Source organism: Manacus candei, unplaced genomic scaffold (assembly GCF_025592945.1).
Source record: "Manacus candei isolate 608988 ecotype Guabito, Panama unplaced genomic scaffold, ASM2559294v1 h1tg000050l, whole genome shotgun sequence".
NCBI classification, from domain to species: Eukaryota; Metazoa; Chordata; class Aves; order Passeriformes; family Pipridae; genus Manacus; species Manacus candei.
In genome coordinates this window covers 6,043,939-6,059,522 of record NW_026138098.1, presented here as the reverse complement: position 1 = coordinate 6,059,522, position 15,584 = coordinate 6,043,939, and the positions used below count along the sequence as shown (strand labels likewise).

The 15,584-nt window shown below is 40.2% G+C and overlaps 1 protein-coding gene across 1 annotated transcript in view; it reads right to left on the bottom strand.

Annotated features, from left to right (window-relative positions):
• The window catches only part of MGMT (O-6-methylguanine-DNA methyltransferase), a 139,626-nt gene that overhangs the window by 118,691 nt on the left and 5,351 nt on the right, over positions 1-15,584 (bottom strand). Inside the window, exons 3-4 of the mRNA XM_051801230.1 lie at positions 12,190-12,235; positions 2,112-2,251 (exon numbers count right to left, since the gene is read on the bottom strand). Coding sequence (XP_051657190.1) covers positions 2,112-2,251; positions 12,190-12,235 — 186 coding nt within the window. The remainder of the gene's footprint in view (positions 1-2,111; positions 2,252-12,189; positions 12,236-15,584) is intronic.

Sequence of the window (15,584 nt, the reverse complement as noted above, 5' to 3'; positions counted from 1 at the left end):
GCAAGTCTTAAGTATTTATATATTTCAAAGGTTTACTTATTTTTGTTGTTAAAACCCCCTAAAATCTATATTGATTGTTACATGCAATTCCACACGAGAAGTCCCAAGCACCGTGGAGCAGAATACCAATATTTATTACCAGACTCGTGCTCATTATGGTTCTCTCTGACAGGGGTCCATTAAAATCAATTTTTATGTTTCTTATGGTTTTTTTTTTCCCCCACCCAATGTTCTTACCATGGTGTTTATTAGCCAGTTAGGAGAAACACCAGGCAACTGCTTCGTTTTTATTTTATTCTGTCGAAAATAATGAGGCCAGATTTAACAACTATGCACTAGCGATGAGTAGAAGAGATTAAATGTTATACTTCAGCACAAACATTTACAGATGGCTTTAAAATTTTTAGAACTTTATCAGTGCTAAAGACAAAAGGAAGTCCCACCTTTCTTTTTCAGATTTAAATTCTTAAACTAACCACAAAAATATTCTTCTTGCCTTTAACTTCTGAGTTACTCTTGAATAACAGTCCCTCTAACATGACAAATTTTGCATCTAAATCATGCAACCTGTGAAATTGTTATCAAGATGCCACTAATGCATCAAAATGAAGTCAGCTCTGAGAAAACTGAAGATCAAGAACAGATAAAAATTAAAAAATTAGGAGTAGGATCCAGACTGTTCAACTTCTGCTTGAAGAAAAAAACCATGAGAACCTTCAACCAACCAACATGGCCACGTTACAGGTGAGCAAACAGCAGATGTTCTGATAAATAAAGAGAGCATCCATCCCTAAGAAATCCCACAGACCTTTTTTCTACTGTTTTTCCACCACTCATTGATGCTTCCCCTTCTCGAGGGTGAAGATCCTCATCTGCTTGGTTGTTCTCCAGCTCTGCAGCAAAGGCATCTTTGCTAATGTATCTTAAATACATTTTATTTCTATTCCTCACCAGCAGAAATCCAGCACTGAAATCAGCATCTGAAGAAACTGAAGCCCTTCTTTCCATAGCACTGGAGTTGGCAAAACTTTCAAATCCAGAGGCTTGAGGGTTTTTGTATCACATGCAAAAACATATTTCAACCAGAACACACATTATGCTTTATATTCCTAATTAATTTTATACACTCTTCAGTTACAAGGAGAATAAAACAGAAAACCAGAAAAAGGAACACCATACAAATCAATGGGGGATTTTAGAACCAAAAGCAGGAGAAAAAAAACCCAATATTGAGAGAAGGAAGCCAAACCTGTTTGAGCCGTGTCAGTAGGAGAAAGCATTAATGTAACAGACTGTGGCAAAACTGCAAATTTATTACCAAAAAACAGATGAAGAGAGCAGACTTAAAGAAGTAGTATTAATAACTTTGATTTTGGCAGAGGAATTTGGCATAGAAATTTGGAATCTCGGGTTTTTTTGGCATCTAATTCTGAAATAATTCAATGTTCCTTCTAAAAATGCCACTGAGCATTTCCTCCAAATAAGGAAAAAACAAGGACCTGACCAGGACAGATGGACTCCAGCAGATTGAACAGCACTTACATTAAACAGTAAAATGCACCAGTGCCTCCTCAACCAGGCCTAGATTTGAGACATCACCTCCACTGCCATGTAGCATCTGTTTGGAACTCAAAAGGCATAACAGTTCTGAAAAGCCAACTAAAGCTCTCACAAGAACTACACACTAATTAAAACAATCATTCCCTCCTGGTTCTACATGCTGGAACATATATATATAATATATATAAAAAAAGATACATTTTATCTGCAAAATTTGTGAAGTCTGCAAGGAGGTTTTACTCCCCAGTGACAGATCTACACGTATGTCAAAAATTAGGGGGGCAGGATGTTCTCTCAAAACCTACATTGAAAATACTTAAAATTTAGAATGTTTCCTTAATAATATTTTTGATGCAGCAGAGAAATGAATGTATTTTGGAGCCACAATTCCTTAAAGGCACTGGAAGTTCCTTCTGCCTCTCACAGGAGCCAGTACGGAGCTCCTAGAATGAGTGGTAAAAACAAGTGTGCAGAGTTGTGTCTTAGATTCTCTGGGCAATCTCATTCCTCTACAAATACATAAACACAGGATCAATAGGACATGAACTCACCCACTTGGCAGCATGCTCGTTTTGGGAAGTTTTATTTCATGTAAACCCGTTTCACACCCAGAGATCTCGATCTTTCCCACGGGGCTGAGCAGAACCGCGTGTTTCTCCTCGCACATTGAACCTCCAACTTTGGAATTCACCTGTTCAAGAAGACAAAATCCTCTTTAATTGCCTGTATGTTCACCAAGGAACAGATATCTCAAGGTACTGAGTAGTTTTCAAAAGTAATTTTAAAAAAGCAAGAAAACAGTGAATTTCAAGTTTTCTCAAAAACGGCTTTACTTTCAAAACTCCAGCTTAAACTCATCCATCCTAAGAAGTCACAATCTAAATTAAAGTCTCAGAAAACATGTTAACTAGCAGAACAGTGATCTTCACAAAAATCTGAAACAGCAGCAGTTTCATGGCTGGTTTATCATGGCTGAAATCTGATGTGTTCTGACACTTATTTAAAACAGGATTATTGTGACAACAAAGTATATTCGGTGGTTTAGAGCAGCAGTGTTATGCAAATAACAGCTGGAACACAAATAGAATATGTCTGCTGGAAAAATATATGAAAAAAATCAATCATTCCTTAACAGAAGAAACATTTTTTTATTCCCATTGTTACCAGTCTGGTTTTATGATTACTGATAGGATGTAGTTGGAAATAGCTGCCAAGTATTTCTCAAATTGGACAAGACCAACAATAACATACTTGTCAAATTCATCTTGCCTAAAAAAAAACCACCCCAGTCTGAGTCAGTAAATGTTTGAGTTGTATTTACAGTTTGGTTTGTACAACCATTGCAGGAGGACAGGACAGGACACCACAAGTATGTCCAGTGCAGTCACCCAGACTCTGAACTGTCGGGCCGGACCCATCGCCATCGGTGCTGGGCAGCCAGGGAAAAATCCCTTTGCTCCAAAGAGTTGAATCCATGTGAAACTGGACAAAAAGTGAACAACCATAGGGCAGCTTGATTAACAAACACAGAATAACAGACTCAAAGAACAGTTTGGGTTCGAAGGCACCTTAAACACCATCTACTGCCACACCTTCCACTAGCCCAGGTTGCTCCAAACCCCGCCCAACCTGGCCTTGGACACTTCCAGGGATGGGGCAGCCACAGCTTTTCTAGGCAACCTGTGCCGGGGCCTCCCCACCATCACAGCCAAGAATTCCTTCCCAATATCCCATGTATCCCTGCCCTCTGGCAGTGGGAAGGCATTCCCTCTTGTCCTATCACTCCAGGCCCAGGTGCAGGACCTTGTGCTTGGCCTGCTGAACTGCATGAAGTTCCCAGAGAAGCAGTGGCTGTCCCATCTCTGGAAGTGTCCAAGGCCAGGCTGGAGAGCACTTGGAGCAACCTGATCTAGTGGAAGGTGTCCCTGCACATGGCAAGGGATGGAATGAGATGAGCTTTAAGGTCCCTTCCAACTCAAACCATTCTGGGATTCCAGGAATGACATACTTGGGGTGCACAGGGAGGCAGGAAAGTCTATGCATGATGACTTACAGCTGCCCACTGTTCACAGCTGGACAATAATTAGTTGTTTTCAAAACAAGAGAATAATTTAAAATCTCATTATTAAGTTCTGTGGAATGAAGTCACATCTGTGAGCAATATAATTAATCAGTGTGGGGAGAGCAGAAAAAACATCAAGTAGACAGCTTTGTCTACTAGGGCGAGAGTAAACTTAAACCTCTGATTTTGGGGAAGCTCTTATGCAACTCCTCAGTTACAGACATGCAGCAACCAGTACAAATCTACTCAGTTTGAAGAAGTCCTGCTTTAGGAACTGCAGGTTCCCTGTGGTTTCTTTACTGTGACTGTGATCCAAATCAGCTTTTTGCTAAATAATCAAATGTTTGGTGGTGTTGTAAAGCAACTCTCCTTTTCAACCAACTTCTTCCCTGTTCCTCCTTGAGGATGTGGGTGAACTTTTTGGAGCAGCACCTCCTTGTAGAAGTCAGTAAACAAGCAGTAAAAGTTAATATATGTGGAAAACCAGCATACATTCTTCATGTTTATTGGTGTGACAGCCCTGAACTAGATGCACTGAACCTCATACCACGTGCTCCATGAGTATAACAATTTTAGGATCAGAGGAAAGCTTTTCCATCACACAAAAACAGAGCATGCAGCAAGCAACAGAAAACCATAAATAATCCTATGCCTTCTCACCAAGTTGAACTAAGCTTTATAGATGAACCCTTGAGTGACCACAACTCATATTTTCAGTCTTGTTTATCATATCCATTGGACAGCAATATTTAAATGTTTATTTTTATATAGGAATGAAGCTGCATGACATATATGCACATCCATATACAACTGGGTTGGGAGCCTCCAGGATGAAGGTCACTGTATGGATGTACAACGCAAACTCCTCTGTCTAGATACTCATTTCACTACTTTAATTGGATATTAGGAAAAATTGCTTCACAGAAAGGGTTGTAAAGCATTGGAACAGGCTGCCCAGGGAAGTGGTGGAGTCCCCATCCCTGGCAGTGTTCAGAAGATGTGTGCATGTGGTACTTGGGGCCATGCTTGGTGGTGCTGACTGATGGTTGGACTTGGTGATCTTAGAGGACTTTTCCAACCATATCGATTCTGATTCTACTGAAATGAAGGGGTGAAAGAAGGCAAAACATCTTTCCAACTTCTGTGTCCCCCCTCAATGTGTACAGTGTTAAAATCCCACAGACAGGTTTCCACTCAGAAAATGTATATGCCCGTGGATGTGTTGGCACCCACAAGCATTCAGCCCTCAGGATATCAAAATTTGTCTTAAAACCAGGTTTGTCTGAAGGCTCTGGTCAGACAGACCACACATGTGACTTTTTCATACATTTTTCCCTTCAGTATTATGGAACACTGAGTCCTTCCCATCAGGGAGGAGCCAGAACCCTATTTCTGATGGATCTCCCCTCTACAGGCTTTTCCATTTCCTTTACTCAGCTTTAACAATATAAACCTACCACACCATATCACTGTTGTCTAAAAATTAAGAACCCACCCAGATGCTTTAGCAGGTTTCTCATGCAACCTTGCTTCAATGCCAGGCCAGGATATAACCACATACTGGTTTCAAAAAATTAATTGTTAGAGGACCCCAAACAGCACCAATCACAGGGATTCTTAGTCCTTAAAGCTGGTGTTCTGGATGTGTTTATCCAAAAATATCACTGCCTGCAGGTAGTTCCCTTAGAGGTGTTGATACCCACCCCACCAGAGGTGTGACCAAGGGCCAACTTCTTCATTTCCTTCCCATTCTGCACAAGTTCATCTAAAAACTCATCACTTCAGTGTCCTGACATTTGCATTGGCAAAGCGGTGCATGAGCTATGATTCTCAAGCCCCTGCTTTGATGATGCCATATCATATCAGTGACTTGCCAAAAAGCTATACCAGGAATTTGTGGAGTTTGAAAGGATGATCAATAAATGCCAGGGAAGCTGCTGCTTTATCTTAGTTACAGGAAAGAAATACTACTCCTGAACTCTCTTAAATGTCCTTCTTTTGAGTATCACCATGTTCTCAAATCTGCTTGTTATTGATTCAAGTTTGGAATTAAGATTCAATGAAAGCCTGAAGTATCAGATTTAAATTTAAGAGAAAATCTTCTCAGGTTTGGGCAATTTCCTACTTCATTTCAGTCATCCTTCCTGATGCACTAAGTTCTACAACCTTCTCATAACAAAATCCTTATCAAATAACATCACTGGTAGCTGTCAAGGCACAAATCAACCAGGGACCATCATAAAAACACTGATTAAAATATGTTTGAGTTGCAAAAAGCTTCTCCCACCCCACCCAGGGCTGCAGAGGTGACCAGTGAGGCTGCCCATGGTCCCTGGGCTGGCACACATCAGTCGGCCACCCATCCAAGATTTTCATGGAGTTATAGTTCTTTCTCCATCTCCTTAATAGCTTAAACCTTCCTGTATTTGTTTTACTGGTTTCTGCCTGTTTATTTAAAAGGAAACAATCCATTGTATGTTAAGAATATAGGAAAGACATTAATAGTGAAGGTAATGTATTTGTGAACATATACAGGAGGGTGGAGGGTAATATTCCAACCTCAGGCAGCCAGTCTTGGAGGAAAAAGCTATTTGTTAGTGTTTTAAGGCAAAGAAAGATTTAAGGACTGAGAATGAAACACAGGATCCATGTAATCAGAACAATCTAACAACCCACTCCTGTTAGTATCTTGATTACTCACTCATCTATATTTTCACCTTCCAAAAACTACCGCTTCAAGAGAACAAAGAATTTATGTACTACAAATAATTTCACTGCAGGGAGGAAGGAAGGGAAGAGTTATATGGATGTTTCATACCCAAAAATACTTTAATATACTAGAATTTCAGTTACACTTTGCTATTTTGGAATAAAAGCTACAGAGAATAAGATTTAATTCTCAGTCTTTTTGCTTATTATTGCTTGATTTCTTTCCAAGTTAAAATAAAAACTTTTCTAAAAGCTGCTTCCTCCTCTTGAAAAAAGAGTCCAAAGATTTGGTGTGAACTCTAAAGTTGTACATGATTGTGGCTGCCCCATCCCTGGAAGTGACCAAGGCCAGGTTGGACGGGGCTTGGAGCAACCTGGGCTAGTGGAAGGTGGCCCTGCCCATGGCAGGGGGTGGAACTGGATGGGCTTTAACCCAAACCATTCTGGAATTCCATGATCCACAAAAGTCCCCGAAGATTCAACATCTTAATCTGGACAGATGAAGCTGTCAGAAAGTTGTCCTGGTGTCAGGGCAGGGCTTCTCCTTGTCCAAAAAAACCAAGGGAATGCTGCATTCCTGTGCAACCCACACTCACAGGGCAACCCAACCAACATCACTCATTACTTAATGGAAAAATAAAAATTCCAGTACCATTACACTCACAGCACCCTTCAAGCATATGGAAAACTGTTAGTCCAAGGAAAGCTGAGTGCCCCACAGTTTTTCACTTAAGGTAATAGTTACTGAGGAAGAAAAGGTGTTGCATTCATTGCTTAAATTCAACAAGAAAGTCTTGAAACAAAATCACCATTGTGGGAGCTAATCAGATCTAATTCTGTCAATATAACCTGCTAACAAGTAAAACAGCCTTTAAAATTACCTTTGATGTTCTAAAATACAAGTCCTTTACATACTGCAGCTGGTTCTTGTGAACTAGAGAACCACTCACCTGGCCACGAGCCACCTCTTCCCCATCCAGATCCCCCAAAAACTGTTCCTACTCTGACTATTTCTTCTTCCTACAGTATCCAAAGCCAACTTTCAGCTTTCCAGAACAAAGCACTGGAGATACAGGTTCGTGTATTTCTGTTCTTGCCGCAAGAGCAATAAACACCTCCCCAGCTGAAGAGCAGGACAGAAATCCAGGTGAGGTGTTTAAAGAAAAGCTGCCCTGAAATCCTGCCACACTCGACTGATATCTCACTGCTTCTCTAAGTAAATCTAACCCTGGTTTAAGCCAAACCTGTAACTTCAGAGGGTATGAAAACAAAACCTCCTTATTTCCTTGCTCAGAGAGGTTTGGAAAGGAAATGTCAGACAGACTGGAAGCAAATCCAGGGTTACTTTGGGGTGGTACAATTTCTTTACCTTCTAAGGAATTAATCTCATAAAAAATGTGAGGGTACAGAATTAAGCTGCATATTTTGAACATATACAAATATACACTGGCATATATGCTCAAAATCAGTCTCCCTCTTCCCTTATCCAAAGGCCCACTTCACACAAGCTCCCGAAAAACCAGAGGGATATGTGTTCACATGGAACAACATTTGCTTTCTACGGCATTTAAAAAGTATTCGACGAGAGCAAACACATAATTCTTTATTAAACAATCAAAGACAACAAAAGCAAGTTTCTGTTGTCCCATCGTATTATCCTACTAATCCTCTTTGGATGGCAATCAAAAGCCCCCGAAATGCCAAGCCAGGGAAGTGTCTTTCCAAGCAGTGGTCGCCTCTGGCTCTTTGGCTGCGCCTTCAGTCGGTTGCATTGGCAGAGAGGAGCAATGATAAATTCCCAGGGTACTTACAGGGCTATCTCAGATTGCTTTATTTCACTTAAAGGGCATTTTAATTGTAATACACCCACTTCTCCTCCTTTGGAAGAGGCAGGTAGGTTACAGTCTGCATTCCAGACTGCATTCAACAAGTGCATTTTTTGACTCCATCTACTGCTCATGCCAAGCTTTGATTTGAGATGGTGTCAGCAGACACTCAAACACAAGACCCCAGTGGACTGTTTAAACAGGAATTCTGATGTATTATTTCCTCCAATACTTCTCCAAAAACAAGTAAACACATCCTATTACTTACACAGGAAGTTTAAATGTGATGCAAGCACAACAGGCACGTGGCAGCTAAACCACATATACAGTGGAACATTTTTATCATTTTATATCAATAGCATGAAGCAAAAATTAACATTTTATGATCTTCGAGGTGCTTTCCAACCCAAACAATTCTCTGATTCTATTTACACACAGCACAGAAGCAAAATGCTATTAGAAAGTGTGTTAATTAGTTGTAAAAACTAGTGATTGTGGTGGGGACACCAAGTTATTCAGGGTATCTATGATTTTATGAAGTCTCATGCAAAGGAAAAGTCCAGGAGCAGCCATCTGGATTTTCCAGTGCCTGAAAGTGTTGCCTCTTTGTAAGAAGTGCATACGTGCTTTTACAGGAAGCACCTCAATGGTCTAGGTGTAGAGTGGGAGTGGGGAAAGGAAAGGTTGTCCAGGGAAGGGAACGGAGCTGGGGAAGGGTCTGGAGCACCAGGAGCAGCTGAGGGAGCTGGAGGGGCTCAGCCTGGAGAAAAGGAGGCTCAGGGGGGACCTTCTCACTCTCTGCAACTCCCTGACAGGAGGGGGGAGCCACATGGGGGTCAGGCTTTGCCCCCAGGGAACAAGGGACAGGACAAAAGGAAATGGCCTCAAGCCATGCCAGGGGAGGTTCAGGTTGGACATCAGGAGGAACTTCTCCATGGAAAGGGTGTACAGGCATTGGAAGGGGCTGCCCAGGGAGGTGGGGGAGTCTCCATCCCTGGAGGTGTCCCAGGAAGGACTGGATGTGGCACTCAGTGCTCTGGGTTGGGTGACAAGGTGGGGATCAGGCACAGGGTGGACTCCGTGGGCTGGGAGGGCTTTTCCAACCCCATTGATTCTGGGATTTAAAGATTTACTCATTAAAAACCATTGAGGTGCTTCCTGTAAAAGCACGTATGCACTTTTTACTAAGAGGTAACACTTTGAGGCACTGAGAAATACAAAACTAACTGCCAAAATCAGTGCCTGATGTAAAGCACATGCACAGCTTGTCGTGGAGCACACGACTCTTTACAGGGTTCAGCTGTGGATGTAAATATGTGGCAACTACTCTAATACAACAAAAACAGATGAAATTTTAATCAAATGAGCCTCCTATCAGGTTCAAGGGAACTGAAAATGGGCTAAAATGAAAAAAAACTAGCAGAAGAATGGCTTTAATATTGGGTAACATTTCAAGTTTTTATCACCTAAATCCACAAAATTCCTGATCTGCTCCTGCTTATCTTCTCTTCAGAGCTGGAGTCAGGACCAGCTAAATAAAAGATAATGCAACTAGGCATAACACAATAAAAGATATTACCTTCCCAATGCATTATTGCTGCCAATTATAAGAATCACTTCAACTTAATTTCAAAGGCACAATCACCCTCAACTGTAACAGTCTCTTTTTTAAATTTCAAACAGTATTACATTAAGGCAATAACTCACCTTCCAGCTATAATATCAGTCTCCCTTATTGCAAAAATACATTTCATAAATACTTCTCATCGACAAGTCAAGCTAATTCAGGTTAATTTTATTGTATTTTGGTGCTATCTCACATTTGTGTGCAATTACCTTTATCATTTTATTGCCATGCCAGAAAGTAATCAGAACAATTATTTGAAAAAGGAGGGGTGTAAATTCTAGATCACAGTTGCTGGCATTTTTGATAAAATAGCAGCTTTATCTCAGGAAGTGGCAGGGACATGGGATAAATCATGCATCAGTCAAGTGTAGCTGACCCCCAAGTGCATTGCACAATATCAGGAGTGCTTCAAAAGAAACTTTCCTATATAATCCATCATCCTTTATAATACCAAAATAGCTCTACCTGAAGAGTAGGAGCTGGAGAATAATAACAAAATAAATCTAAGCAATATGAACAAAACCATTAATAGTGCTCCTTAAGCTGAAGGGGAGTCAGGAATCTGAGTTGTGTTCCAGGCAAGAATTTCACTGAATTTTTTGAAATGAGTAGAGCAGATTTAAACAAATGAAGCAGCAAAATGTGTATTAAGAATTCACTAAAAATACAAAAATAAATACACACAGGAGGTGCCAAAAAGACTTGTATAAAAATATCAGACTGTAGTCTTGCCACACACACATCTGAATTTTCCTATAGTTATCTATCTCTGCTTCATTCAGAACAAGTGTTTCAGTATTAACAGAGAGCAAAGAATCTACCCACTAAGCTTAAATTTAAAACATACAAGAGGAACTGATGACACTTAGAATCTTCTAATGTACTAGAAAAATTGCCACATTGTCATAAGAACACCAAAACCCTCCAAAATTCCTAAATATGCAGACATCCCTATGTATGGTCACACAGAGCCCAACAGCCTTCCAGCCTCTTCCACCCAAACCCAACAGACATCTTTGGTCACTGCAACAGAACCAGGGATGGAGTGGGAGACAGATACAGTGATTATGGAAAATGCCCACATCTGCTGGGAATTCTGCCCGTTTTCCCAAACCATTGTTCAGCAACCTGCTGAAAAACTGCTCAGCACATTCCATGGGTGATAACTGATTTCTGTAAAACCTGTGTGTCAGACACACACTGTGCTTCACCAGTGTGGGGCTGGGCTCAAAGTCACACTGTAATCACACAGTAAAAATATCACCAAAATCATCAATACATATATATTAATATGCATCCAGAGTGGGGGGAGTGTCTGCAGAGTCCTGGCAGAGTTTGTATGTTTTACCTTAAACCTTCTGTCTCCTCGCATATCAAAAGGGGAAAACTCCCCCAACAGCTAAAGCTGCACCTTTCAACTCCATGTGAGGGTGGGAGAAAGGAAAAGGCAGATAAATTATTAGTTTCATGTTACTTGCCAGTTATATCACACCTTGCTTGGAATGACAGGGAACCAGGGATTTTTCCTCCCCAATATTTCTCTATTACTCCAGGTACCTGCTAAAAGGTGTTTGCAACTGGAAGATATATAAACACAACTGAACAGATGATTGTTCAAGAGAAAAAAAAGAATCAAGAATTTATTTTTCTAGATTTCTTCCTCAATCATTCCATTTTAAAAAATAAAAACTATTTTATTTTGTGGAAAGGAGGTAGACAACACAGAATCCACCAAAATATGCCTTTTATAAGCCACATGACATTATGTAAGGCAGATGAAAATAACCAGAGATGCCTCTATTAAGACATTTTAACAGAGTTGGAAGTTGCCAACAGGAATGGTTAGAAATGCAGGTGTGATTGTAGAAGAAATGTTTTCCTAAAGGAGCACTACTAATGTTATAAAAATAGATAATTCACAGAAAAAAAAATGTATTCATGTCTTCAAAGTTCATTTCAATCATTTCAGGGAGAGGGTTATCGACTAAAAATCTGTTGATGCCTTTCTTTCAGTAAAGTAAATGACCTGAATATCTGGGTAAACAGCCATGTTTTCTCATTTTGCTATGAAGTTACTGCCCTACACCCACCTCATTGAAGCATCAAGCCTCAAAATTAAGCCTGTTTTCCAGGGAGGTGTTTATTAGGAAATGGAAAAAGTAGCTTTGTCCTGTTATTTACGCTCTGTGGCAGATGGATATGTGATGGGGAAAGGTCCACTGATGCCTGTTCCCAACCATGACAGAGCTACAGAGATTTACAATGCAGCATCAATCTTGTCAGCTGGGTTCTTAATCCTGACTGCTGGGCACTGGGGACAAAACAAACTATGTTACGTGAACTCTTTTGTAATGCTGCTCTTCCAGTGGACACCCAAATGCAAAGGGATTTCACTGGAAACTTACTCTTGGAATGAGCCTTGGTGCCATCGCAGAAAAAAAAAGTCTCCACCTGCAAGGAAAAAATAATTCTCAGATTATTTAATTTGAATTCCACATTTGAATTCGACACCCATATTATCATGTCGCTTATAACCACCTCAATTTTTTAAATGAGCTCTAAGTTTCAATATATACGTGTAATTTCCAAAGGGAGTTTGATTTTTTACAAACAGTAAGGAATTTTAATGTTGATGAGGTCACTAAACAAAAAAAAAAGAAAAATCAACAGATGGCACAGTGCTTCCATAACAAGCACTGCACAACTCTGATATTTGGAATAAGAATGCCTTAAAAAATAAAAATATTAATTTAATAATTTCTTACAGGCAGTCCTGCACTTTTGAGTGACTTAGTAAAGTAAACAGCCTTTTGTAATTTAGGAAATATCACATTTTAAGGCATGAAAGCAAGTGATTTCATTATATTGTGGGTTTAAAAGTACAGACTGCGAACCGCTAAGTACCCAAGAAATGTTAACTCCAATGATTATAATTCTAGTCATCCACAGTCTCATTGTTTATATACTATAATTTAAAAATCAAAAATACAATAATATTATTAAAAATTATATTTTTGGTTCCAGGTTCCTCTCTCCTCTCCCCTTTGAAATACAGGATAATTACTATTTCTCTGGTATTTAACTCCCTCCCTCTAGTTTTTTTCTCAATGACACTTAGCCAAGATCACTTTATCTTTGAAGGATGTGGTATAAATACTGTATTTTTAAAAATCAGGGAGATTATGTGCCAAAGCCCAGCTCCAGAATCCTGACTCACAGCCAGGCTCAATGGGAACTGCTCCACTTAAGTCAGGGAACTCTCTACTCCACAGGAGAGGAAAAGTGTATCCGCTTCAGGAATGATAAATCTCTTGGAAAAGAAATTATATGAACATCTGAGACTCTCCAAGACTCTCCAACACATCAAGCCTTGAAGTCTAAAGCAGTGACAGAACACATAGACACTTCCCAACTACTTAAGCAAAGAGCAACATTTAACATTACATCTTTTTTATTACAAGTGTTTAAAATCAAGGCTGATAATTAGTATTTTAGCTATACTAGCAATCATGCCTTGCAAGGCAGGCATTGCAAAGAGCACTCACTGCATTTTTAAATGTAAGTCAAGCAGATGAACGATCTAATAGTATTACTTAAAATACCTGTGATAGAGCTAAAAATAAAACAGCAATTTATTTCTATTACCAGCTCAGAGCTTTGACTTTCAAAGTACACAGGAAAGCTCAGTTTTTTTCAGATTTTCCTGAAAGGTAAAGTTCAATTTTGCCTCAGAAAGATTTATTTAGAAGTTTGTTTCAAACCCAGCCCAAAGACCAAGGAGAAGCGCAGTGTGTAAGTGCACTGAGTTAAGCCAATGTTACATAGATAATCCCAGGAGTTTGCATCTATTCTTTGCCTTTCCACACATCCCCAGGAGGCCAAGGAGTAGGAAAGCTGGTGGGATGGCAGGGATGACACATCATGATGGGACAGTGAGCCAGGAGCAGGCCTCCATCCCATCCAACAAAACAAGGACAGCCTTGATGCTTCCTCAATGCCACAGTCCTGAAATCATGAGTAAAGCCTGAGGAGACTCCCAGACCAACTAGTGTTCATCACCTGTTTCTGCCCCAGATTGAGCTCCACCATCTCTAGTCCAACACAGCTTTCCCCTGGTGACAAGAACTTGGGCAGAGCCAGAGATGCCCAAACCATGGTGGTTAGAAGACTTCTGGCAGCCAGACAGGGGAAAAACATACAAGACCCTTGGGAAGTCCAAATCATCACCCCAAAATGCACGTCAACCTTGCACAGACTATCTCGTTGGAAGAGGTCAGTATATGAACTGCAACTTCACATTGAGCTGAAGGCTTCTTCCTAAGGTTGATTTTGAAGGCAAGAAGCCGAAACCTTCTAGAAACTGAGACACCAGGATCACATCTTAAAAAAAAGGAAAGCTTAATGAAAGAAATCCCTTCACCAAAATGGAAAATTTCCTCCTGCATTTGCAGAGAGTGGGATAAACTGAAGAGATTAACAATCACAAGTGAGGAAAAAAACCCAGAAGTAATTTGTCCCCATCCTCACTAGCTCAGAGCTGCCCAGCTGGGATTGGTGAAGTCCATCTGCTGTGGAGCTCCTGCCTCAGTCTTGAGTGGCGGGATCACCTCAGTTCCCCCTGGCCTTTTAATCAAGATGTGCCCAATTTCCCCACAACTTCTGCTCCCACCCAAGAGCTGTGCTGAGGAGCAGCCCAGGCTCCCTCAGCAGCAGGATGCTCCTGAGACACCTGCAAGACAGACAAATGCCTTCAGGTGCTGAAAATGGTGCAGAAGAAAAGACATCACAGCCCCACCCTGGGAGCACTCCAAACCTTTAGATATGTCAACAGACCAAAATGTAAAGAAAAGTCAGGGGTTAGAACAAAAACAGATCCATAAAGGCCACGAAATTTTCCAGCTATGTTTTGTTGATGATCAAGAACAGAAGTCCTTAGGTTTTGAGATACTTCCCTGGGTTTTTCCCCCCACAGGACTGCAGCCTGAGAAGTATACGTGATGGCAGTAAGAACTTAGATAAATAAGAAGTATTTTTCTCAGTTCATCAACTTTTAAACACTAAAGGAAGATTCTCCTTGAAAGACAAGTCCTCGGGATGCACAGAACACTCTGGTTCAGCACTAAAATTTAAACTCAGCTATTACACAAGTCACTATATGAATAAAATTCCATATGAAAACATTTAAAGTACATTAGATTTTTGGTCAAGATGAAAGCCTGAAAAAAAAAGAAAGAAACTCCAGCAATCTATTCTAATTGGGTTCCCATGGTAACTGTACAATTGGGTTTTTCAGTGTAACATCCCAAAGGCCCAATGCACACTTGTAAAATATACTTCAAACAGCCGGAATTGTTTTTACATTACAGCACTCCCAGGAAGATCAATTACTATACATCCCCACCCTAACTATTAGTGGCAGGAGATGTTAACACTATTGGCCATATTAACATAAGTCATGTAAAAAACCCCACATATCACCATCATTATATAAAACTAATTACACACTTCAGATTCATCAAACATGTTCCGAGTAATAAACCAATACTAGTCTTGTCACTAGATCATGTTTACTGAGTGTTAGAAATCAACCCCAAATATATGCCAAACCATTTTTGCTTCTCATATTGATCTCGAGGATAAACAGAATCAATCATTAATAATTACATTATAAGATGACCCACAGGGTTAATCATATTCTTAGAAACTCTCACTATGGAATCAAACATAGCAGCACAGAAAGGCAGCTTAAAAGCATTTAAATCCAGGCCAGGTGCATTAACAGTAATATAAAAAAAGGTGC